Genomic DNA, 25,456 nt, shown 5'->3' on the forward strand with positions numbered 1-25,456 from the left:
AAATGTCAGTTCCTTATTCGATTTGAATAAGGAACAAGGAACCAGTTCCTTATTCAAACCGAATAAGGAACTGGGTTTTTATAAAATAAAACTCAGTGGCAATATATTGCAATAAATATTTTTATTTTCGAACCTACATATACCATGTTTTTTTTATCACATTTAGTATTCTTTGGTTAATTTCAATTTATGTTTGAGTAAGACAATTCCATTTCTTTATTACAGTCTTCATAATAATTGTTTTCAGCGTGTATCGTCAAATATAATATACAATAGATATGTGACAGAATCCATCCATATAACATAATCAAGCTTAAATAACACACACAACATTAAAATAAAAAAAAATCCGAAAGTGATCGTCTGAAATACAGGCTTCCGAATAAGGAACTAACTTATTACTCAATTCCTTATTCGGAGGCTATACTTTCGGATACTTACATTCGGATCATTCTCGCATACCGCATCCTTTATATTCGTTATTATTGTCTATGTTTAATGTAAGATTTTTATTTATATCTCTGATACAGTTCTTTAAGTTCTATCTGACCCTTACCTTGGGCCAAGACTATACGATATCTCATTACTATGCATGTTTTAGATAGCTCATTCCGTTCTCATACGTTAACGGTTACAGAGATTTCAACACGTCACCATTAAAGCAAGACTGCACCGGAAGCACTAGTCGACTGTAATGTTTAATTGAGAGGCCTGAATATTTTATTTTATTTAATATTCAAACACCTGCGCGAATACTAGCTGTATTAGTGTTTTCTTCGTAGATTTGTTTTAGTGCGAATACGCGTTTTCTCGCTCATGCAGACCAACGATACATCCGGCGACTTTCAACCTCGTCACACGATTAATGGCCGTGGGATCTACAAAACGGCCGTGGGATCTACAAAACGGCGATGGCCTCGACGGTAAACAGTCCCTCGCAGATCTTAGCGTCACAGTTGCGCTCTGTATTCGTACCGAATGCCAATATTTCGTACATCGTTGTCGTCTTTTCGACGTCTCTGACGTCAACATACAGGCGATAATGCACCGGAAGCAGCGGCCAGGTGCCTCTAGTAGTATGGAAAGTTTCATCGAGATGCCTACGTATTTTGTTTTTCCATAAAAAAAACAAATGCGTATACAAGGTTTTATTGAGTGTTAATATATTAAAATGCATTTTATATCTCCGAAAACGCGTCTTCCCGATCTTGGATGCATCCGTACATCCGGCGACCTTCAATAATGGCACACAATAAAAGATCGTGGGACGCGACAAAATGGCGCTGGTATCGGTGGTTACCAGTCCTATTTTTCCGAGTTAGTGCAGCTGGTTACTTTGTCATTTTTCCGGTCGGAGATAATGTTAGGGAATGAATAGGTGTTCACTACTGAATCCCTGAAATATGATACACGTGAAGACTATAGAGAACCATTGCACTAGAAAAGGTTACATTCCACTAAGAAACGGCCGAAAAAAAAAAGTTGCAAAAACAGTCGATTTTGATTTGTGTCAAGTTCTTTCTTGCATTGTACATGACATATCCTTTTTATTGGATAAATCGATTCCGCTTAGAATGGCCTTTAAGAAAAGGTATGGTAATGGGGGTCTCTATGTGCAAAATGTTGCATTTATTTTCGCTCAAAGTTGTCGCTTTCACATTGAATTATATAGGGAAACTATTTAGTGTATTATGACCTAAACGCAAAACCAGGTCAAGTCTCAAAGGAGCTGTATTTACAGAAAATCATCATTCTTTTAGTGGGATATGACGCGTTTTGGCGAATTTCACGGAATAAATGCGTTTGTTTCACGAATTTAAGGAGCATCGTGAGTTTTTAAGAAGAAAATACGTTTTCAGAGGAAAATAAGAAAAAAAACGTACAAAAACTCGTCTTGAGCATCTCAAATCGCAACAATTTGTGCTGAAAGAGCTCATGAACACGTTTTAATAGTTGTTTACTTCTTTTTCTACATAGCCTGTAACAATATTCCAGTATTTTGACCGATTGTAATTACTTAGGGTAATCGTTTTACGCCTGAACGCCCGTTATAAATCAAAGCTCCGAACGCGAAAGCCACATGGCTTATCAGGCGTTATAATAAAATGCATTTTCAAGCATTTCTACGTGAAAGATCGGTCTGAAAATTGGCATGCACATAGAAAATAGGTTTATACGTATCGAGAAGTGCTTATTTTTCGCGATGTTAACAGTAAACGTTGTCTTATAGGTTACAATACACTAAATGATCGCTTCATGAAGGGCTGTACTCTCTAAAAAAATATCATAGTTGACAGGAAGGCATGTTTTACACGTTTTACCATTATTCGGGTGTTATCTTGCGGAGATAATGGTAGGGAATGAATAGGTGTTCACTACTGAATCCCTGAAATATGATACACGTGAAGACTATAGTGAACCATTGCACTAGAAAAGGTTACATTCCACTAAGAAACGGCCGAAAAAAAAAGTTGCAAAAACAGTCGATTTTGATTTGTGTCAAGTTCTTTCTTGCATTGTACATGACATATCCTTTTTATTGCATAAATCGATTCCGCTTAGAATGGCCTTTAAGAAAAGGTATGGTAATGGGGGTCTCTATGTGCAAAATGTTGCATTTATTTTCGCTCAAAGTTGTCGCTTTTACATTGAATTATATAGGGAAACTATTTAGTGTATTATGACCTAAACGCAAAACCAGGTCAAGTCTCAAAGGAGCTGTATTTACAGAAAATCATCATTCTTTTAGTGGGATATGACGCGTTTTGGCGAATTTCACGGAATAAATGCGTTTGTTTCACGAATTTAAGGAGCATCGTGAGTTTTTAAGAAGAAAATACGTTTTCAGAGGAAAATAAGACAAAAAACGTACAAAAACTCGTCTTGAGCATCTCAAATCGCAACAATTTGTGCTGAAAGAGCTCATGAACACGTTTTAATAGTTGTTTACTTCTTTTTCTACATAGCCTGTAACAATATTCCAGTATTTTGACCGATTGTAATTACTTAGGGTAATCGTTTTACGCCTGAACGCCCGTTATAAATCAAAGCTCCGAACGCGAAAGCCACATGGCTTATCAGGCGTTATAATAAAATGCATTTTCAAGCATTTCTACGTGAAAGATCGGTCTGAAAATTGGCATGCACATAGAAAATAGGTTTATACGTATCGAGAAGTGCTTATTTTTCGCGATGTTAACAGTAAACGTTGTCTTATACGCAAAACCAGGTCAAGTCTCAAAGGAGCTGTATTTACAGAAAATCATCATTCTTTTAGTGGGATATGACGCGTTTTGGCGAATTTCACGGAATAAATGCGTTTGTTTCACGAATTTAAGGAGCATCGTGAGTTTTTAAGAAGAAAATACGTTTTCAGAGGAAAATAAGAAAAAAAACGTACAAAAACTCGTCTTGAGCATCTCAAATCGCAACAATTTGTGCTGAAAGAGCTCATGAACACGTTTTAATATTCTCTGATACATTTTTTGAAGTTTTATCTGGACCTTACCTTTGGCCAAGACTATCCGATAGCTGAGTATCGAATAAGGAACTGGGTTATAATTAAATGAAACTAAGTAGAAATGTACTTCAATAGCTATTTTGTTATACCCAACCTACATTAACAGTGGTTTTCATGATTTATTGATCTCAGTGATTCATTTTCACTTATTTTTAATTAAGAAATCGCCAGTTCCTTATTCGATTTGAATAAGGAATAAGGAATCAGTTCCTTATTCCTTATTCAAACCGAATAAGGAGCTAGGCTATAATTAAATAAATAAAAGAAGACATGTACTATAATACATATTTTTGATGCCCAATCTACATTAATAATGATTTTCATTGATGTATTGAGCTCTTTGGTTCACTTTTATTTATCTTTTTTGGCAAGAAAATGGCAGTTCCTTATTCGATTTGAATAAGGAATAAGGAATCAGTTCCTTATTCCTCATTGAAATCGAATAAGGAACTGGGTTATAAGTAAACTAAAATAAGTAGAAATGTACCTCAATAAATATGTGTTATACCCAACCTATATTTACAGTGATTTTCATTGATTTATTGATCTCTTTGATTCCTATTTATGTTTTTGTTTAGTAAGAAAATGCCGTTCCTTATTCGATTTTGATTTATCATTTATAGTAAGAACATTCCAGTTCCTTATTCGATTTCAATAAGGAATAGGGAAGCAGTTCCTTATTCCTTATTCAAACTGGTTTATCATTACTTAAAACTTAGTAGAAATGTATTGATATATGTATTTTAAATATCCAACCTATGTATATACATGTATATAATGATGTTCATGTATATGTTGAACAATATTTATCAATGTCATTGATGTTTAAGTAAGAAAATGCAGGCTCCTTATAAGGAATGAATAAGGAATAAGGAACTGGTTCCCTTTTCCGTATTCGGCCGCGAAAAAGGAAATGGAGTTTAAATGAAAACAAATATTAGGAAATGTACTAGATTGCATTTTTATATCACATAAACGTTAAATAAGTATACAGGCTTTAGGTTTGGTTGATTTGAAGCTAGAATTCGAAGTAGATAATGCCGGCTCGGGTTATACAAGAAATCCTATCAAAACGCTAAGAAGAAACATGAATATGTATCGTTACACAAATTAAATGTATTCTTGTTATTTAGTTTTGATTTAATTAAGAATTGATTGCATTATTTTTCTTAAAAAGCTTAGTCAAATATGTTAAGCGTGCATAAGGAATAAGGAACTGTTACTTATTCCTTATTCGAATAAGAAATCGTGAATAAGGAATAAGGAACTGTTCCTTATTCCTTATTCGAATAAGGAATAAGGAACTAGGAAAAAGGAACCAACTTACTCTCCATCTTTTAAAAAGGTATTTTAAGCATCATTTTGGGAAAACAGGACATAATACATATTCATTAATTTTCATTTCAGTACCAGAGACTGTCTTGAAACGAAAACACCATAAAATCAGAAAGAGTCGTCCTTGATTAGCTTGTGTGCATTGCACAGGCTAATCATTGTGCACAGTCTAATAGTATTATTATGTTGGCATGCATTAAGCCCCGTTTTCCCTGAAAGCAGCCAATATGTACATATTTCAATGATAAAAACTAGACTGGCCAATGTCGTCTTACAAGCTGTTAAACATTATTGATTAAATACACACTGCAGTAGTAGAGCAGACGCTTCTAGCATTCGTCGTCTGCAGGTAGTTAAGACATGCAGAGGTTATCGTTCATAGCTTAGCAAACAACAGACTGACTTGCAGTTATCGTTCATAGCGTAGTTAAAATCAAACTGGCTTGCAAAACTGCCTCTACATTCGTGTGAGCTAACGCTCATAACTACCAACAAAACTGCGTCTCTACATTAGTGTTAGCTAACGCTCATAACTAACAATAAAACTGCCTCTCTACATTAGTGTGAGCTAACGCTCATAACTTATAACAAAACTGCGTCTCTACATTAGTGTGAGCTAACGCTCATAACTAACAACAAAACTGCGTCTCTACATTAGTGTGAGCTAACGCTCATAACTAACAAAAAAACTGCGTCTCTACATTAGTGTGAGCTAACGCTCATAACTAACAACAAAACTGCGTCTCTACATTAGTGTGAGCTAACGCTCATAACTAACAACAAAACTGTCTCTCTACATTAGTGTGAGTTAACGCTCATAAATAACAACAAAACTGCCTCTCTACATTAGTGTGAGCTAACGTTCATAACTAACAACAAAACTGCCTCTCTACTTTAGTGTGAGCTAACGCTCATAACTTACAACAAGCAGCCGCGCTCTTGGAAAATGGGGCTAAATGTATGTGCATACATTGTCGTCCAATATTAGCATGTGCAATCCGCACACGCTAATCGGAGAAGACACTTTCCGCTTTTATTGTAATTCTCGTTTAAATGAAGTCTCTTCTTAGCGATAATACCGTTTAGACGGAAAGTGTCGTCCCTGATTAGCCACGCTTAATTTGGATGGCATTTTATGAACATTTATGAATCACAGATTTTCACAGAGCTCAATAAAAACAATGCAGCAACAGCATAACTCGTGCGCTATTGCCACAAAACAGCCGGGTAAATTATGACATAAAATACGCTATAAATGATATGATTTTTACGTGGCGTATGCTTAATTTTGACAATCCATATTCTTATCAGAGATGTTTTCGGTTTTAAAATTAAAGCCTGAAACATTAGCCTAGAGTGCGACGGAGGTGTTGACTATCAGGACGTAGCGGTAACCGTCAGGGTCTAAACGGAACCGAGACTTCAGCGATATTCCCGGGGATCCGATTTCTATTGTCCAAATTGATTCCACAGGGATTCATTTGTCATTTCCAACTGATTGTATTTGCGTTAGCAGCCCACAAAGGGTAAACAGAAGGTTTATACATGTACGTTGAGTGTCGTCCCAGATAAGCGTTAGCAGTAAAGTGTCGTCCCAGATTAGCATTAGCAGTTCGCATAGGTATAACAGAAGGTGTTACACATGTACGTAAAGTGTCGTACCAGATTAGTGCTAGCAGTCCGCAAAGGGTAAACAGAAGGTTTTATACATGTACGTTAAGTGTCGTCCCAGATTAGCGTTAGCAGTCCGCATTGGGTAAACAGAAGGTGTTATACATGTACGTAAAAAATGTCGTACCAGATAAGCGTTAGCAGCCCGCAAAGGGTAAACAAAAGGTGTTACACATGTACGTTAAGTGTCGTCCCAGATTAGCGTTAGCAATCCGCAAAGGGTAAACAGAAGGCCTTACACGTGTATGTAAAGTGTCGTACCAGATTAGCGTTAGCAGTCCATATTTGGTAAACAGAAGGTGTTACACGTGTATGTAAAGTGTCGTACCAGATTAGCGTTAGCAGTCCGCATTGGGTAAACAAAAGGTTTTATACATGTACGTAAAGAGCCTGCAGAGGGTAAACAGAAGATTTTATACATCTACGCAAAGTGTCGTCCCAGATTAGCTTAAGCAGTCCGCAAAGGGTAAACAGAATGTTTTATACATGTACGTAAAGTGTCGTACCGGCGTAAGCAATCTGCATAGGGTAAACAGAAACGACACTTTCCGCCTAAGTTGGATTCTTCTTTAAAGGAGACTGTTCTCAAACTAAATATTCCATAAAAGCGGAAAGTGTCGTCCTTAATTATTAGGCTGTTCGGACATGCCTTAGCTCTGTTTCACAGAACGCGGCACAAGTGAATACAAATATGTGGTCCGTGCAAGCAGTCAATTGTACACGTTGAATCATTTCAACGATTCGTGTTCTACTCTAACGTAATGGTTACATTGCTGCAAGTATAAAGAAAAACAACTATAATCAATTCAGGGCCACTTCGCGTTCAATTTACCGTTGGTTTTCTATCAATAAATAACTCGTATCGCTTTACCTCAACATCATGCAAACTTCGATTGTGTTTTCATGTAAACTGTTTAACAGTTTATCAGTTTATTTAAGTCTAATCCACAATACATTATAACAATTATAGCAATAAATGATGCATAACATGTATGAATGTAATGTAAATTATTTATGTGCATCAACCAAATAAATGCTCTTCCAAGTGGTGGGAGAACTATTAAGACGGCACTAATACACAGCCTGGCTTTTACAAACATATACGTGTTCGTTTAAATCGTAGGTAAATTTAAGGTAAATTTAACTAGTTCTATCAAAACATCTTTGGGACTAATAATCTTTGGGAATATCGAATACCTATCTCACTAAGAATATGATTTCATGATGAAAATTCCCTGCACACAACTTTTAGTTTTTGACACAATATACAAATTTAAAACAATTGATGAAAATAAATATGCGAGCAATACTTTTTACTCACGAATTAGGTAGTCATAAAGACAGCCATTTTGACCTGTACTTTGTTGTTTATGCATTACTCGTACCCTAGCAGTTCACACGGTGTCAACAACTCTGACCTAAACATAGGTATAGAGCACTAATGCGCTTTTTCGGCATAGCTGTTTACCCAGCTTTTTACATTAAATGACTTTTACATAACGCCAGCAGACACGCATATATATTTTCGAATATTTCATAGGCTGATTCGAGATAAAACCTCTGAAATTTGGCTACATTACTATGTCTGTGCTCAGCGCAAAGGATGTAGCACTGTTCAGTGTAAGGAATTCCGGACTACTTTATGTTCAAACGACACAAAGTGTTGCCCAGTTAGGCGTTAACATTTATCTCCCAGAATTTCATTGTCAGTACTCGTTCACTTAATCGTCCGGTGAATATGTAATTGACTATCGATAAACACAGTTTTGCTTTCAAGATGAGAAAGCATACATTACCGAAATAGTAAAGTGTCACGATAAGAGGAAAATCGTTGAATTATCCAACCACAATATTTGCCGGTGAGCACGTGTGGAAATTGTTCCTGAACGCCTGGATAGGCCGCCATTATTTACAAGTTTGCTATTTTGAATTCAATTTTGTATCGAAAAGCATTGTGCTGAAATGTGCCATTTACAATTCGCAATGAGATTTTTAATGACCCTTGTCATGCAAAAATGGATATTTATTTCGTAAGCGCCAATCCTATATATAGCCCATTGAGTGAATTTATAGCCAATAATATCGCCTCTGACCAGACTGCGAAAAACGCACATGTTGGGTTTTAAATACCCTGAACGAATCGCATAAGACCCATTTTTGCATGACGCGGCTATGCAAGTGTGGTTTAAATGTGTCGAAGAAAACTGCTTTTAAATCAAATATTAACATACGATTTATATTTTGATAGTGAAGAAATATACTCATAATAAGGCATGTGAGGGCATATGATGTGTGCTCCCGTAGTATAATTTTATCTACTGACACTAATGTGTGGTTTGACAATGATATCACACATTTCATGCGACAATTATGCGTCTTTCAAGTGAAAAAAAAACGTATGGTAATTTACAAATGCATGCATTTTAGTGTTCTTTAGTGTAATTTTGTAATAATATTGTGGTTGCTTGTTAGATAAGAAGTAGTGCAACAACAATAATAATATTGGTCACATGTGAATACGCATTTAAGAGTACGTTTGTAGTCGTGGTCAGAAGCTCTTCATGTCATCGATCACGCCTCACTAACTTTTTCTAACTAATTATTTTAAAACAGATGCGAATACGTCTCTCATGTTCGCTCTAGCCTGTTACGAAACATTTATGCCGGTTTGTACTTTGTAGCCATATACTTACAGTTACTGGTCACGCGATTTTGCTATCAAATGGTCAGCATTCTTTTCACAAAACATTGTTTTCGATTGTTTAGAGATTAAGAAATTCTTATGGTGTATAATGTACATCTCTTTTTGACCAACGTAAATACAGTGATTCATATTGTTTAACCATTTAACGACCTTGGACTAAAATATAATTTAACTTATTAAAACAACATAATAAATACATGTTTGATATAAGTTTGTATTCTGTTGAATATATGTGTGCCATTTCATCACTTCAGCAATTATACTTTACATTTCAACAGAATGACAGACAAGACCAAATCACTATAATCCCCTGACTTGGAAGATATGACATGTAAATATGTTTGATACGAAAAATAAAATTTCATATAAATGTGTACTAGATATAAGCTTTAACAACGAAAACAAATTTTCAGAACGAACACATGTCTCTCCCATTCATTTAGCCTGATTTCAGAGAGTGGTCAACATTGTCTTAAATAATCCTAAAGTGCCACATTGAATCAAGTACATAACAAAAATCACATATTTTATAAAACGTTCTGCCTGACATACTTAATCTACTCTCAATAGGAGTTGGCTTCGTCTACTGAAAATACCAATCGTGGCGTGAAATGTACGTGTGCACAGATTAACGTGTACGTTTTTAAGTTTGTCATTCCCATGAATTAGTGACTTGTTCCCATGATTAAGAACGTCATTCAATTAACTTACTTTCTCATTCCCACGGGTAAGCTTTTTCATTCTCAATACAAAGTTATCTCGCTCCCGCTACCTTATTAATCGTGGGAACAACATAACAAGTCTTTGGAGCGACATACATAATATCTGCATGAAGAACAATCCCCAAGTGAAGATCTGTCAGAATAGTTATTAAGGTTCTGAAAGGTATCCGAGTCTGACCAAAGTATGACGGGGGACAAACGAAAAAACTGAGAGACAGACCTAATCACAATATGCCATCGCCAAAAGGGAAATTTATATAGAAGTGAGGAAACAATTCACATACATTTTTTATTTGCTATAACAACATTTTTTTACAGTACAACAATATTCCTGCTCTATTTGCATGGCTATATACATTAAATGGAGTAAAACATCAAGAAATGGATCAGCAAATCACATACATTAACATGATTATATCCCTAAACATACCAAAACTACAATGATATTATATTATATGACATATGCTATGTCTTTAAAAAAAACAACAACAATTAATGTGCACCAAACTACAGAAATTATTCAATTCAATAACACAAACATTATAGCCATGCAAAGGCAATTATGTATCCCTGATAAAGTCCTGATCGTTAGTGATACACAATCAATGGTTAAAAGACCTGGTGGTACGTTGTATAAAGTTTTCTTTATTCAACAAGTTTTGCTTTTGCAAAATGTTAATTTGGGATAATCGAACAAATTAAGACATGATTTTGAACCTTAAATCTACTTTTACCAATATAGTTTATTGCTTATAAATATGTTGTTTATATATTATAAAAACAATTTTATTTAAGCTAAATATACATACAAATAAACAAAATATATTTTTGTTCGAAATAAAAAATTGATATCAAAAATTTGAAATATTACACAATTTTGTCTAATAAAAAGCTGTGTATAATTTTTAACAACAAAGCAGACATGTTTAATGCAAAAGCAAGCTGAGTATAAACAACCACTATGTATGGAATCCAATCATAAGACATCAGATGAGTTGGGAGTTTTACGGAACCTGGCCGCAGTGAATGTGCATCAACGACATTTAATGTGGAGCAGTCAACATGAAAACAGCTTTTACAAAACTTGTAAACAATCAACTAAAAGCAATCATTCAAAACTGGAAAATAGTCACAATCAATTTACAGCTGTAATTCAAAATTAGACACCTTAACAAGCAATAACAAGTCAATAAATAAAAATTAATATATTAACACATATTGCTTCAGTGTTAAAATATACAATGTGATATTGCATGAGAACATGCACTAATAATAGTCAGAATTGCTTCGGTGTTAAAATATACAATGTGATATTGTATGAGAACATGCACTAATAATAGTCAGAATACCAAATTTTTAGCACTGTATGGCCAATTTTGGCAAAAAAAATATGATGAACTTAAATTGATGCCATACTGGTGAATTTGGTATAACGCATAGAAATAAACAATTATGCAAACCATATTTCTTTAGTGATTATTGAATGAATATAGTATATAGTTTATAGTGTGGAATAATATAAAAAAAGATTCAATGTTCTTGTTACGTTGAGAGGTACAATTATACTCTAACAAGGGAGACGACTTTTATTTAGTATATCACAGTTGCTCTCAGTTGAATCGTTCTTCACTGTTTTCCAAATTTCCAGATAATAGTTGCTTAATTATATTCACTGAAAAGCTTGACATAAAACAAGGTGTTTCTAATGCTTAAAGTATATTATTATGTTAATGATCTGATATTATGCATGTCTTAATTAACTATACAGGTTAATGTGTGCATTCATCCAAAGCAATTCTTTTTCTCTATTGCCTGATATGTAAATGATGTTTAATATGAAACAATTTTGTACAAATGAATTCAAACAGTGAATGTATCTGTTTGAAATGGCAACATTTTATGAATAATGTACAAACAAAAACATTAGCTTTGCAGTTGATCTATTTACAAACGACAAAATAAACTTATATACAGTGACACATAAATCTGTGTAACGTTATTCACTTATTACATTAGAAAAGCTGGTCGCAAATGTGTACATACAAATATTTAAAGCATAATGAACTTTTAACGCTAGAATGCAAATGTCAACATAAATAATGAGCATGTCAGTATACGATACAACAAGAACAATCTACAACCATATCTAGGAACATTATTCATGAAAATACTCACTTTGAAACAAAATTAATTGTGGATGAATTACTATCATATTTTCAACAATGAAAGCATCCTTTTTTAATAATTAAATAAACTCCATTACAATTATGATGCACTTCTAAATTCCACTTTATTTAAATAGTTTTTCAATTAATGTGTGCATTAATTATCGCAATTCACATGTACATTCACACAATTTTTATAACGCGCTTAACTGTTGTTAATATTAAACAAAGTGTCTGTTGTCAATAAATAAATCAATAATTAACAGAAGGTAAATATAGTTTGAATAAATAAAATTATTATTTGATATTTTAGTATTACATCACTACATGAAATTCTCAACTAAATACTGCCTCAAAAGAGCAAACTGATGAGAAATATGTACACAGACAGAATGACAGACATATCAAAATAGAAGCATCACAATTATGAACAGTTCTGATCAATTATTTTACCTAGCACATATTGCTATTTTATAGGTAAAAACTAAAAATAAGCATGTCTTGTTTATACAATAAATAAGTTAAATATTGTCAGGTGTTTTCCTGCCTTCCCAATATTTCAAGATGAGGAATTCCATCGTAAATGCTCAGGACTGCGAGTAGTTTAAGAAGCCAACGCAGGCACTTATTGACTATCATGCTTAAATTGTATGTATAAATGATCTTCAAAGGCATGCATGGCGTCAATCTAATGACAAGTGCTGTACCAGGCTATCTTTTTGATTGGCCGGTTTAATTACATCGATTGGGATCTGAAATAAAGACAGATATGTTAATGTTAATTTCAGTTCATTATTCTGATTGTGTTACTTAGGAAAGCAATGAAAAAGAACAAAACTGACATATGGTGCTAAAGCTTCATTGATTTGAATATATAGATAAGTGGTCCGAGATATATTTCTTAATTATTAAATATTTACTGCAAAATAATATGAACATGTAATGAAAAAAGTTTTTTATCTCTAATTCCACTAATGCAAAAGGAAGCTGATATACAATATGCAACAGTACACGTCCACATGCTGATTAACATGTTTGGAGAGTTGCATAACAAAATAAGAAATATGTTTTGAGGTTATATATGCCACACAACCTGACAGGCGGACAAACGTTTAGATGGACCAGCATTCCCTTAAACTGTCTCTGAAAGTAGGTATTTACAAAAAGCCTACGCACGTCTCACAAACTCACAAAGGTTCTATGTGCAGGATGTTCACAGGCAGCAGGTCAGGTAACATGGAGAGGAGAGAATCTTAATACATTGACAGCTGCTGGCTTGAAAGCTGTGACTGTAACTGCATCCAGAAGAAACTTAGCGCCTTGATATTCAGGTTGTCTGGAAAAAGTAGATTGTGTGTCAAACTTGACAGATAATTGTGCAAATATGTCAAGCATTATAGAAATTGTCTTTGTCAACCATAAGCTTCCATATCGCTCAGCCAACATAAACAGATTTGAACACAACCAATTTTGTGGCAACAACATTTCAGAGATGGAAAGCTTCTGAAAATGATATAGACATGCAATGCAATCATTTTAAATCAACAGAGAATATGTGTTGAGTTAATTTCAGTATATTATTAAACTTTATTTCACAGGTGGTTATAGAGAAACAAATATGTTCACCAGGTGCATAGCAATTTGGGGAAAGGGACTTTCCCTTAATCCCGGAGTGTAATAAATATCCTAATAGTTCATCACTTTACATTGGCATTACGTAAAAATACATGAAAATAGCTCAGATATCATGTCTTTGCGTAATACTGTATTCATGTGGGACCTAAGTCAAGTGGTGGGATGCTGGTCTAGGAATCGAAAGGACCCAAGGTAGAATTCTGCTCAGACCACAGAACTGTGCATATCAAACAATTAATCCCATTCTTGTTCTATTGGGTACCTGTGAGGGAAATAAGCAAATCAGCTGTGGTTGCATACTGTGCAGAATGTAAACGGACGACTTACATCCCAGTGATCTGGTGCCAGTTTACGTTTTGCAATGGTTAGGGGACTTACCTATTGAGATGTAGTGGCTGAGTTGGAGTTGTTAGGATTTTTCTCTGTGAACAGAACACCAGCTCTTTGCGCATCACTGACATATGTCCCTGTTAACCAAATAATTAATGCATTCTGAAATAGCATCAGTTGTATTGGAGGTCAATCAATGTTGTTTGATTAAATAATATAAGAAATACATTATGTGTGAAGGCTCTTGATACAAATGAGGTATACAATAAACATTTCACACACAGCCTACTATATACTGTACACTTGATACAATCATTTTTCATCCATATCTAACCAATCTGCATTAAGTTACGTGTAACTCCAAAAGAGTTGGACGGACATAAGGAAGAATGGAAGGACGGAGAGAATTTTACAATTCTATACGACCTCCCCCCCTGCACCCTTTCAAGGCAATACAAAATGGCAACGATTATGAATATTTACAATTACGTAATGAATTAAGTTTAAGTTACCAGCAAGGATAGAGTATTACCAATGTATAACACGCACACGCTATTGAAATAAAATTTTGAGTAGTAACACACTGCACATTATACACGGTAAATTACAGGACCAATGTACCTTGTAGAAGAGGTAATATCAGCCCACTTGGCAGGAAAGTTTGGAGCCCCAGCTTTAGACTGGCTGCACCTATCTGGGCCCAGCTTACCAGACAGCCTATTGTTCAGCTGAGTACCAATCTATGACTGCATGGGATCCTGTAGGAACCGGCCCTTGAAACAAAAATTCAGGAACTTAAATAAATATTGAAGGGAATAATTGTATAATGTGCTGAAGTCATTAAAATAATTTTTTTTCTAAAATTAAATAAAATTAACAAGTCTATTACAGAGGATTTTGTATGCAAGGATAAACTTTTGGTTCAAGGGCTGAATTTCGGTCGAAACGTAGACAAAACTATGCCTTGACCTTCTATGATTTAACCTGATATTAGATCAATTGCTATTTGCTATTTATTTACCAAGTTGATTAATTTTAAAAACACATACTAACCATTTGATGCTAGGAGATTTTCCTCAATCAGGCAGAAAAAATACTGATGTTAAGTGAACTATATGAGCCTCATTCTGGGAAAATAGGACTTAATGTATGCGCAGTCTGCACAGGCTAATCTGGGATGACAATTTAATAAGACTTAATGTAGGTGCAGTCTGCACAGGCTAATCTGGGATGACAATTTAAGCACATACATGAAGCCCCATATCCCAGAACACCGCTAAGATACTACTTATTTTTCTTGTTGCTGCTGCTGCGACTGGGCCATAGACAGAGATGGAGCGATTCCTGACGCTGAAGTCGCCACCCCAAACCTGAGAATTGCCAAGAACAACTGTTGTTGAATGGCGTCAATCGCATACTGCTCTCCAGGCCTAAGGGTCACATTATTCGAGAACAACATATCGAGGTCAGTCACATTAACGGACGTGTCACGCAATGCCTGCTGTACCTGTTGGATCAGATCATTTCAGTTCGAGCGACTTTTCCGGCCTAATTTGTCGACACCCATCATCCAATTGTTGCTAAGCGACATTGATGCCGAGACGGAAGTCGAACTCACCAAGGCTCTGCTGTTGGAAGTGTTGATGTAGCCAACATGGGAGGAGATATTGATAGGAGGCTTGGTAGTCTGACGCAAGATGTCTTCGTGCTGAATTTCTTAAGCAATTGCAGTATTTGTGCAAGAAGGGGGTTGTCATCGACTTTCACTTCAATGACGTTTGTCATGTTTGCTAGTTAAGTTCACTGAAAAGGAAATGGAAAGTAAACTAAAACCGGATTGTTTAGTGACACATGAATAAGCCTTGCAACACCTTGCTTTACAGACTTGTTTTTTAAATGCCAAACATTGTGCCTATAATTGATATTTAGAATATTGCAATTAATTTTTCACTAATTAGAACTCAGAATAACGTAGTATCAATGTTTTACGCGCACCAACTTGAAATTTGAATTTTTGTGTTTGTAGCAAGGTGTAATATTTATTTTTTTGTAAATCAAAAACAGGCATTACTTGAGCAATTTAGAATGTGAGACTGTACACCTTTAATTGTGTGACTATAGAACTTTAAATGTGAGACTTCATAAGTTAAAATGTGATACTCAGCAACTTAAAATGTGAGACAACACAACTTTAAATGTTACAATCTACATATTTAAATGTGAGTCTGCACACCTTTAAATGTTACAGTTTATGACTTATAACTGAGAGTTAACAACTTAAAATGTGAGACAATATAACTGTATGGCATTTAATAAGAAACAATAGATGGGAGTTCAAAATAGTTATTAAACTTAGTGAAATAAGCAAACTAGAGCTTTGTCACAGACGTGACGAATACCCCCACATGCCGAATTGACACATAATATTTTGCATGTCATCTTCACAAAAACAGCCGACACCATGCTCAATTTTTAAAACGCACTAAGTGACCCCTTAACCTAGTTTTTGACCAAGAAAGGCCCATGTTCTAACTTGGCCTTAAGATCATCTCCATAAAACTTCTGACCAAGTTTGGTGAAGATCGAATGTAAACTACTTGCATTAGAGAGCGGACACCATGCTGAATGTTAAAAAATGCACAAAGTGACCCGTTGACCTAGTTTTAGGCCCGGAATGGCCCATGTTCTAACTTGGCCTAGAGATCATTAAGATAAAACTTGTGACCAAGTTTGGTGAGGATTGGATGAAAACTACTTTAATTAGAGAGCGGACAACATGGTGAGGTTTAAAACTCACTAAGATACCCCGTGACATAGTTTTTGACCCGGCATGACCCATATTCAAACTTGACCTAGACATCATCTAGATACAACTTCTAACCAAGTTTGGTGAAGATTGGATGAAAACTACTTGAATTATAGAGCAGAAAACATTGTGATGTTCAAAACGCAGTAACTGACCCTGTTTTTGACCTGGCATGACCCATATTCAAATTTGACCTAGACATTATCAAGATACAACTTCTGACCAATTTTGGTGAAGATTGGATAAAAACTATTTGAATTAGAGGGCGGACAACATGGTGAGGTTTAAAACACACTAAGTGACCCCGTGACCTAGTTTTTGACCCGGCATGGCCCATGTTCGAACTTGACCTACACATCATCTAGTTACAACTTCTGACCAAGTGTGGTGAAGATCTGATTTAAACTACTTGAAATAGATAGCGGACACCATGTTCAATGTGTAAAACGTATTAAGTGACCCTGTGACCTACCTTTTTATCTGGTATGGCCCATGTTCGAACTTGGCCTTCAGATCATCTAGATAAAACTTCTGACCAAGTTTGGTGAAGATCGGATGAAAACTACTTGAATAAGAGAGAGGACACCATGCTGAATGTTAAAAAACGCACTAAGTGACCCCGTGACATAGTTTTTGACCCGGCAAGGCCCATGTTTGAACTTTGCCTTAAGATCATCTAGATACAACTTCTGACCAAGTTTGGTGAAGATCGGATGAAAACTACTTGAATAAGAGAGCGGACATCATGCTGAATGTTTAAAACGCACTAAGTGACACCGTGACCTAGTTTTTGACCCGGCAAGGCCCATGTTCGAACTTGGCCTAGGCATCATGTAGATGCAAGTTCTGACCAAGTTTGGTGAAGATCGGATAAAAACTACTTGAATTAGAGAGCGGACACTTAATACGGACCGACAGACAGACCGACAGACAAGTTCACTTCTATAAACCCCCTAAACTTTGTTTGTGGGCGTATAATTAAGCCAGTTATTCTGATAAAAAACTTGAACATGTGCTATAACTAGGGGCTAGCTCTGTGCAGAGTTTATTTTAACCATTTTTGTATTGGGACAATTCGTAAAAAATCATAGTGTTTTGAATTAAATTGGGAAAATGGTTGTAGTTTTTGCTAAACATAATTTAAAAAAGTGAGAATAAGTGCTATCAAGATAAATTGCACTAAAGTTCAACTTATAGAGCTGCATAAGGAAACACTCAATTTGTAACCTATTAAAACATTGTTTCGGGTCAAACCTTGAATTGAGAACTTTAGCCAGTAATTATGGAAAAAATTAACTGTTTAAGATTAGGTATGGGACTCAATTTTGGCCCCAATTTCGACAAATGAATAACACTGTATGATCTCACCTGAAGCTCAAGAAGCTGAGCTGATATGCTGGCCTAGCTGATATTGCCAAAGGCTGAATTTGAGTTCTGATTAACTCAATGTTGCAACCTATCAAAACATTCTTTTTCTTCCGGGAAACCATGAATGGAGAACTTTAGCCAGTAATCATGGATATAGACTTTATGAGATAAGAATGGGGCTGAATTTCGGCCCCAATTTCAACAAAATAATTAACACTGTAAGGTCTCACCTGAAGTTCAAGAAGCTGAGATGACATGCTGGCCTTGCTGATATTGCTAAGAGACGAGTTTGAGTTTTGCTTTCTTCAGGTTGAGAGTCGAAGGGCGTATTGGACCACACAACAAAACTGCTGTTATTTTTCAAAGCCTTCTCTTGCATCAATTCAATGCGAGGCCTTTTGGGCTTGGAGTGCTATGTGCTCATAACAAAACCAGACGTGTTCACTTTAAGAACCTTGTTCACAATAATGGGCGTAATTTGCGGCTGTGGCACACCCCATGGATGTATGGATCTCTTAGTGTTTACAACAAAGTCTTTACTGCCTTTTTGTGTCAGCATGGATGTATTGTGCTCTGGGTGTTTACAACTAAGTCTTTACTGCCTTTCTGTGTCAGCATGGATGTATTGTGCTCTGGGTGTTTACAACCAAGTTATTACCGCCTTTCTGTGTCAGCATGGATGTATTGTGCTCTGGGTGTTTACAACCAAGTCATTACTGCCTTTCTGTGTCAGCATGCATGTAGGGTACTCAGGGTGTTCACAACCAAGTCATACAAGGATGTATAGTCATTACTGCCTTTCTGTGTCAGCATGGATGTATTGTGCTCTGGGTGTTTACATCCAAGTCATTACTGCCTTTCTGTGTCAGCATGGATGCATTGTGCTCTGGGTGTTTACATCCAAGTCTTTACTGCCTTTCTGTGTCAGCATGGATGTATTGTGCTCTGTGTTTACAGCCAAGTCATAACTGCCTTTCTGTGTCAGCATGGATGTATCATGCTCTGGGTGTTTACATCCAAGTCATTACTGCCTTTCTGTGTCAGCATGGATGTATCGTGCTCTGAGTTCACAGCAAAGTCACTACTGCCTTTCTGTGTCAACAAGGATGTATTGTGCTCTGTGTTCACAACCAAGTCATAACTGTCTTTCTGTGTCAGCATGGATGTATTGTGCTCTGTGTTTACAGTCATTACTGCCTTTCTGTGTAATCATGGATGTATTGTGCTCTGGGTGTTTACATCCAAGTCTTTACTGCCTTTCTGTGTTAGCATGGATGTATCGTGCTCTGAGTTCACAGCAAGGTCATTACTGCCTTTCTGTGTCAACAAGGATGTATTGTGCTCTGTGTTCACAACCAAGTCATAACTGCCTTTCTGTGTCAGCATGGATGTATTGTGCTCTGTGTTTACAGCCAAGTCATAACTGCCTTTCTGTGTCAGCATGGATGTATTGTGCTCTGTATTTACAGCCAAGTCATTACTGCCTTTCTGTGTCAGCATGGATGTATTAAGCTCTGTGTTCACAGCCAAGTCATTACTGCCTTTCTGTGTCAGCATGGGTGTAATGTGTTCTGTGTTCACAGCCAAGTCATTACTGCCTTTCTGTGTCAGCATGGGTGTATTGTGCTCTGTGTTTACAGCCAAGTCATTACTGCCTTTCTGTGTCAGCATGGATGTATCTTGCTCCTGGTGTTCACAACCAAGTCATTACTGCCTTTCTGTGTCAGCATGGATGTATTGTGTTTTGGGTGTTCACAGCATAGTCATTATTGCCTTTCTGTGTCAGCATGGATATATCTTGCTCTGGGTGTTCACTGCATAGTCATTACTGCCTTTCTGTGTCAGCATGGATATATCTTGATCTGGGTGTTCACAGCATAGTCATTACTGCCTTTCTGTGTCAGCATGGATATATCATGCTCTGGGTGTTCACAGCATAGTCATGACTGCCTTTCTGTTTCAGCATGGATGTATTGTGCTCTTTGTTCACAGCCAAGTCATTACTGCCTTTCTGTGTCAGCATGGGTGTATTGTGTTCTGTGTTCACAGCCAAGACATTACTGCCTTTCTGTGTCAGCATGGATGTATTGTGCTCTGGGTGTTCCCAACCAAGTCATTACTGCCTTTCTGTGTCAGCATGGATGTATTGTGCTCTGGGTGTTCACAGCATAGTCATTACTGCCTTTCTGTGTCAGCATGGATATATCTTGCTCTGGGTGTTCACAACCAAGTCATTACTTATTTTCTGTGTCAGCATGGATGTATTGTGCTCTGGGTGTTCACAACCAAGTCATTACTTCCTTTCTGTGTCAGCATGGATGTATTGTGCTCTGGGTGTTCACAACCAAGTTATTACCGCCTTTCTGTGTCAGAATGGATGTATCGCGCTCTGGGTGTTCACAACCAAGTCATTTTTGCCTTTTTTTGTCAGTTACATTGCTAAAAGTCTGTTCTATTATGATATTTCGGCCGCTGAGAGGACAATCTGGGGCAGTCCGTAACCCTTTTGTTGTCCAAACTATCAACAGCAGACGTTTACCACTTATTGTTCCTTGATTCTCTCCTGTTCAATTTCTGTGTGTCCCATAAAGATTGGAACAAGTGATTGAACTTTTTATTCTTCATGATATTTGTTGTGATGTCCAACAGCAACAACTGACTGTTAGCGTTACCATAACTACTGCTATAACTTTTCATGTCTGTAACACTCGTCCCTTTCAGGCCCACGCGGAACTCTAGCTTAACAAAACTACCCAGGCTTTTGTTTGGAAAACGTAAAGTGGGCATTGCGTTTTGTCACAACAGAATCATGCTCAGAATTTCCTGCAGAACAGAGTTGTTCAACGATGCTGACTTTTTGAGGCAGGAGGTCAAGGGGGAGGAGTTAGAAGTCAATGGAGGGGGAGGGTCATTCTGGACTGGGGCTTCTGCAGGCGGGACTGGTGCGGTTGCTGGGCCAACTCGATATCAATGCTGGTGCTCTGCTGAAAACAACAACAACACAGTGGGTGATAGGAACTTGTAACAAAGTATATTACAAGCTATAACAAACTATGCCTCTTGACTGGCTGTGAAGGTTTTCAAAAACATGAATTTCTATTCTGGCATTTTATTGGTTCCTTGTCCTTAATAGCATAAACATAAATACAATTAAGTCATTTTGTATTAAAACAAGAAAATGTTGGCTAATGCTATACTTATCTGTAAATTTATATCTATAATCTTTACTCCATTTCTAGAAATGTATTTTCATAAGCCAATATGCGGATCACTAATGTAAGAAAGTGTCGTCCCAGATTAGCATGTGAAATTCACATAAGCTAATAAGGGAGGGTACTTTCTGACTAGTCTGGATTTTCATAAAGAGGATTATTTGTTCAACAAAAAATACCTTTAAGAGGAAAATGTTGTCCATTATTAGCCTGTGCAAACTGCATTGGCTTATCTGTGACAATTTACGCACATGCATAAGGCCCCATTTTTCCGGATATCAAGTATGATGAGTTATGGGTCAGTGGAGTGGATGGGTCGTCCTGGACTGGGGCTCCTGCAGGCTGGACTGGTGCTGTTGCTGGGCCAACTCGATATCAATGGTGGTGCTGTCCTGAAAACAACAGCACAGTGGGTGATGTGAACTTATAAAAAATGTTTATATTATAATCTATACGAAACTATGCCTCTTGATTGGTTATGAAGGTGTTTAATAGGCAACATTTCCTTCTAATGAATTTCTAATCTGGCATTTCATTGGTTTATTGTCCTCAATAGCACGAAAATTAATATAATCAAACCATTTGGTATTAAAACATTGTTGGCTAATAAAACACTGTATACCAACCTGTATATTCATAATGATGTAATTTCATTAGCCAATATGCGGCTCCTAAATATTACAAATAGTCGTCCCTGCAGATTAACATGTGAAGTCCACACAAGCTAACCAGGAAGGACACTTTTTGACTAGACTCGATTTTCATAAAGAGGATATTTCTTTTCAACAAAAATACCTTAACATATGAAATTGTTGTCCCAAATATGCCTGTGTGGATTGCACAAGCTAATCTAGGACAACAACAACAATTTAAGCACATGCATTAAGCCCCATTTTAAAGAAGTTTTTTTCCTGTATAAAAACAAAAAAATAATAGAAAATCATCTTCTTAACATTGTTTTTCAATTGTACTCATTATATGTATCACTTTACTTTTCCATATATTTTACTGCTCATATACATTGGATTTAAATTATGTTATAGGCCACTTGCCCTTAAAGACTACACACTGACAACACTAGTTTGCCCGTTCTTTGGTGACGCCTAAAAATCCACATTTTCACAGTAACCCGTACCAAGAAATGATTTTTTTCCAAGTAAATTGCTATAATATACTTTGTTTGATATGTTGAGGGAAAACACAAGTTTCTAAAAACATACTACCCAATTGCCCACAAACACAAATCCGATCACAGGACGTGTTTTGTGTCATGTTTTGTATCAACCTTTGACCCATTCATTTTGTGAAAGAAATATGATTCTCGAATTTTAATTATAGTGAATAAATGAGTAGCAAACTCTTAAACATGCGAAAATTCTAGTCACAAACTTCTTTAAATTGTGACCCACAAAACTCTCAAATTTGAAAAAAACAAGGGCTGTTTGTAAAACATGCATGCCCCCCATATGGGCTCTCAGTTGTAGTGACAGCCATTTTGTGTTTTTTGTCACTGTGACCTTGACCTTTGACCTAGTGACCTGAAAATCAATAGGGGTCATCTGCCAGTCATGATCAATGTACCTTAGAAGTTTCATGATCCTAGGCATAAGCGTTCTTGAGTTATCACCCGGAAACCATTTTACTATTTCGGGTCACCGTGCCCTTGACCTTTGACCTAGTGACCTCAAAATCAATAGGGGTCATCTGCGAGTCATGATCAATCTACCTATCAAGTTTCATGATCCTAGGCATAAGCGTTCTTGAATTATCATCCGGAAACCATTTTACTATTTCGGGTCATAGTGACCTTGACCTTGGACCTAGTGACCTCAAAATCAATAGGGGTCATCTGCGAGTCATGATCAATGTACCTATGAAGTTTCATGATCCTAGGCCTAAGCGTTCTTGAGTTATCATCCGGAAACCACCTGGTGGACGGACCGACCGACAGACCGACCGACATGTGCAAAGCAATATACCCCCTCTTCTTCGAAGGGGGGCATAAAAATGTGATTCCATAAAAAGGAAAAATAGCCCAGATTCATGCCCCTTCCAGCAAAACTACAACTTTAAAAAAGTCACTGACTGATGAAACAGATGCAAAATATTGGTCAACAATTCAAGCTAGAGACTGGAATGCTACACCCCTGATCCTGGAAAATCATTTATATTAGTTGGCATAACACTTGGAGGTTTTTCAAAAAAATACTTTTTTGTGGACATGTAAATTCAGGCATTTCTTACTTGTTTAAAAAACAACAACACAAATTTGCTTGGATCATTTTTTTATGTGTTTGAGTAAATTTCGTGGATCAGTAAACCGACGAAATCAACATTAATTAATGTTCCACAAATTATAACAAATTTACAGTACTTAACCCATTCATGCCTAGCGTCCAGAAAAAAGGACATTGCAAACAGCGTAGACCCAGATGAGACGCCGCATAATGCTTAAATGAATTTCTTTATGAAATATTCTACATATAGACATAAATATACTTGACACCCCTAATTTGGGAAATACATCAATCCAATTTAGAAGGATAGGAGAGTCCACTGGGCATAAATGGGTTAATCAACATGTTTTTAGAAATGTGTTTGACAAGATTTATTTTATTTATTTTTAATTTAAATTTATAACGTTTTAGCCATCCAGAATTTGATCCAACCGATCTGAATATACTTATGTTTACTAACATAAATCTGCAATAGATTTACATCTCCAGTTGAAGAGTATTCATACTGCCTAATTCCCGTACTACTTTCTTCTTTTGAATCAGTAAGAACAGAATTTATATACTTGACATTTTTAAGTAATCACTATTTTAAAACAGTAACACAAACAATCAAACAATGATCTTATGTAAGGAATAACGCTAAGAAACAAAGCAATATATAAGCATTATATGAACATCGCCCAAATATTAAACAACACATGTATTACTTTATTTGCATGTGTTTTTATTTAAGAATGACATGACGACGCATAGATACAAAATTGTCTATTCCTTCAAGTTGACATATTATAACTGTAACTCTAACTATTATAGTAGATCTTTATTTTGTATAATCATAAACTGTGTATTTTGTAAACACTGTATGCTTGCTTTGTCCACTTGGGCTTTTGGCCTTCTGGATGGATTGTTTAATAAACCATATTGTGATGCAGCCGTTCCAGCCATAATATTAAAGCATCTACAAAAATGCCAGATTGTCATCTTTTACTCAAATCAATAAACAATTGAGTCAATAACATGTTTGAAATTATAGGGAGCCTTTAATCAAGTGCTCATAATCAAGTAACAGCTTTATGCGACCCTAGGCGCTTTAGAGCCAGGCAAACAAAACAATGTGAAAATTGTGACGGGGACTTACAAAAATATGAGACATTAATCCGACCCCTGCAAATTCGAGCCATTTGACATAAATGTATATGAATATTTAGCAATACAAAAAAGATGCTTCGAGGATAGTCCGAGCAAACCGGAAAGTTGAGCCAAGCGAGTTTGAGCCAACAGGTTTTGACTGTATATTATAATTTTTAGAAAATTACTATTCTGCTTATCTGTGAACAAGTCAAAATTCATAGGTTCTCTTAATGCATTTTTATTGTATTTATTATTGCATTTTATGTTCATTCTTTCTTTATTTAAATAAATTAAGTTTCCTCAATTATATAAGAATTAGTTTTCTTGTTTGGATACTTGTTTACAGTAATTAATTAATATATTGGGACTTCACCACTGTGAGAAAAGTTTAAAATAGCACAAGAGCCATTTAATTTTAAGTGCTCTAAATTCAATCACACATTGCTTACATTAGTATCTCTTAACAATTATTTTTAATTTGCATTAACATGAACACCATTGTCCCAATAACCACTTTTTTAATCATATTGTTTGTTATACCAAATTTATTCTCATAAGAATGTATAAATACAACCCTTAAACGGACTTAACTTGAGCATCACTCTTGAACAACGTGACTT

The 25,456-nt window shown here is 36.0% G+C and overlaps 3 protein-coding genes across 6 annotated transcripts in view; all 3 read right to left on the reverse strand.

Moving 5' to 3' along the window:
• The window catches only part of LOC127864178 (uncharacterized), a 677,094-nt gene that overhangs the window by 192,536 nt on the left and 459,102 nt on the right, over positions 1 to 25,456 (reverse strand). For 2 of the 3 annotated variants that reach the window (XM_052403852.1, XM_052403853.1), the window contains 2 exons: positions 21,648 to 21,860; positions 20,814 to 21,240 (listed from right to left, as the gene is read on the reverse strand). The exons of the other annotated variant lie outside the window; for it this stretch is intronic. The gene's annotated coding sequence lies outside the window, so the exon portion shown is untranslated. Of the gene's footprint in view, positions 1 to 20,813; positions 21,241 to 21,647; positions 21,861 to 25,456 lie in introns of those variants that run through there. 3 annotated transcript variants of the gene reach the window in all.
• Positions 1 to 25,456, reverse strand: part of LOC127864914 (uncharacterized) — a 229,386-nt gene that overhangs the window by 186,226 nt on the left and 17,704 nt on the right. The gene's annotated exons all lie outside the window — the stretch shown is intronic.
• LOC127864192 (uncharacterized) lies at positions 19,046 to 20,756 on the reverse strand. Of its 2 annotated transcripts, none has more exons than XM_052403900.1 (2): positions 19,559 to 20,756; positions 19,046 to 19,333 (listed from the first exon to the last, which is right to left on the reverse strand). In XM_052403900.1, exons 1-2 carry the CDS (start codon positions 19,925 to 19,927, stop codon positions 19,238 to 19,240), a joined length of 465 nt encoding a protein of 154 aa, XP_052259860.1. In that variant the 5' UTR covers positions 19,928 to 20,756; the 3' UTR covers positions 19,046 to 19,237. The 2 variants fall into 2 exon arrangements, with proteins under 2 accessions (XP_052259860.1, XP_052259859.1); XM_052403899.1 differs by having other exon boundaries at positions 19,046 to 19,390.

The sequence above is a fragment of the Dreissena polymorpha genome, chromosome 1, assembly GCF_020536995.1.
Source record: "Dreissena polymorpha isolate Duluth1 chromosome 1, UMN_Dpol_1.0, whole genome shotgun sequence".
NCBI lineage: Eukaryota > Metazoa > Mollusca > Bivalvia > Myida > Dreissenidae > Dreissena > Dreissena polymorpha.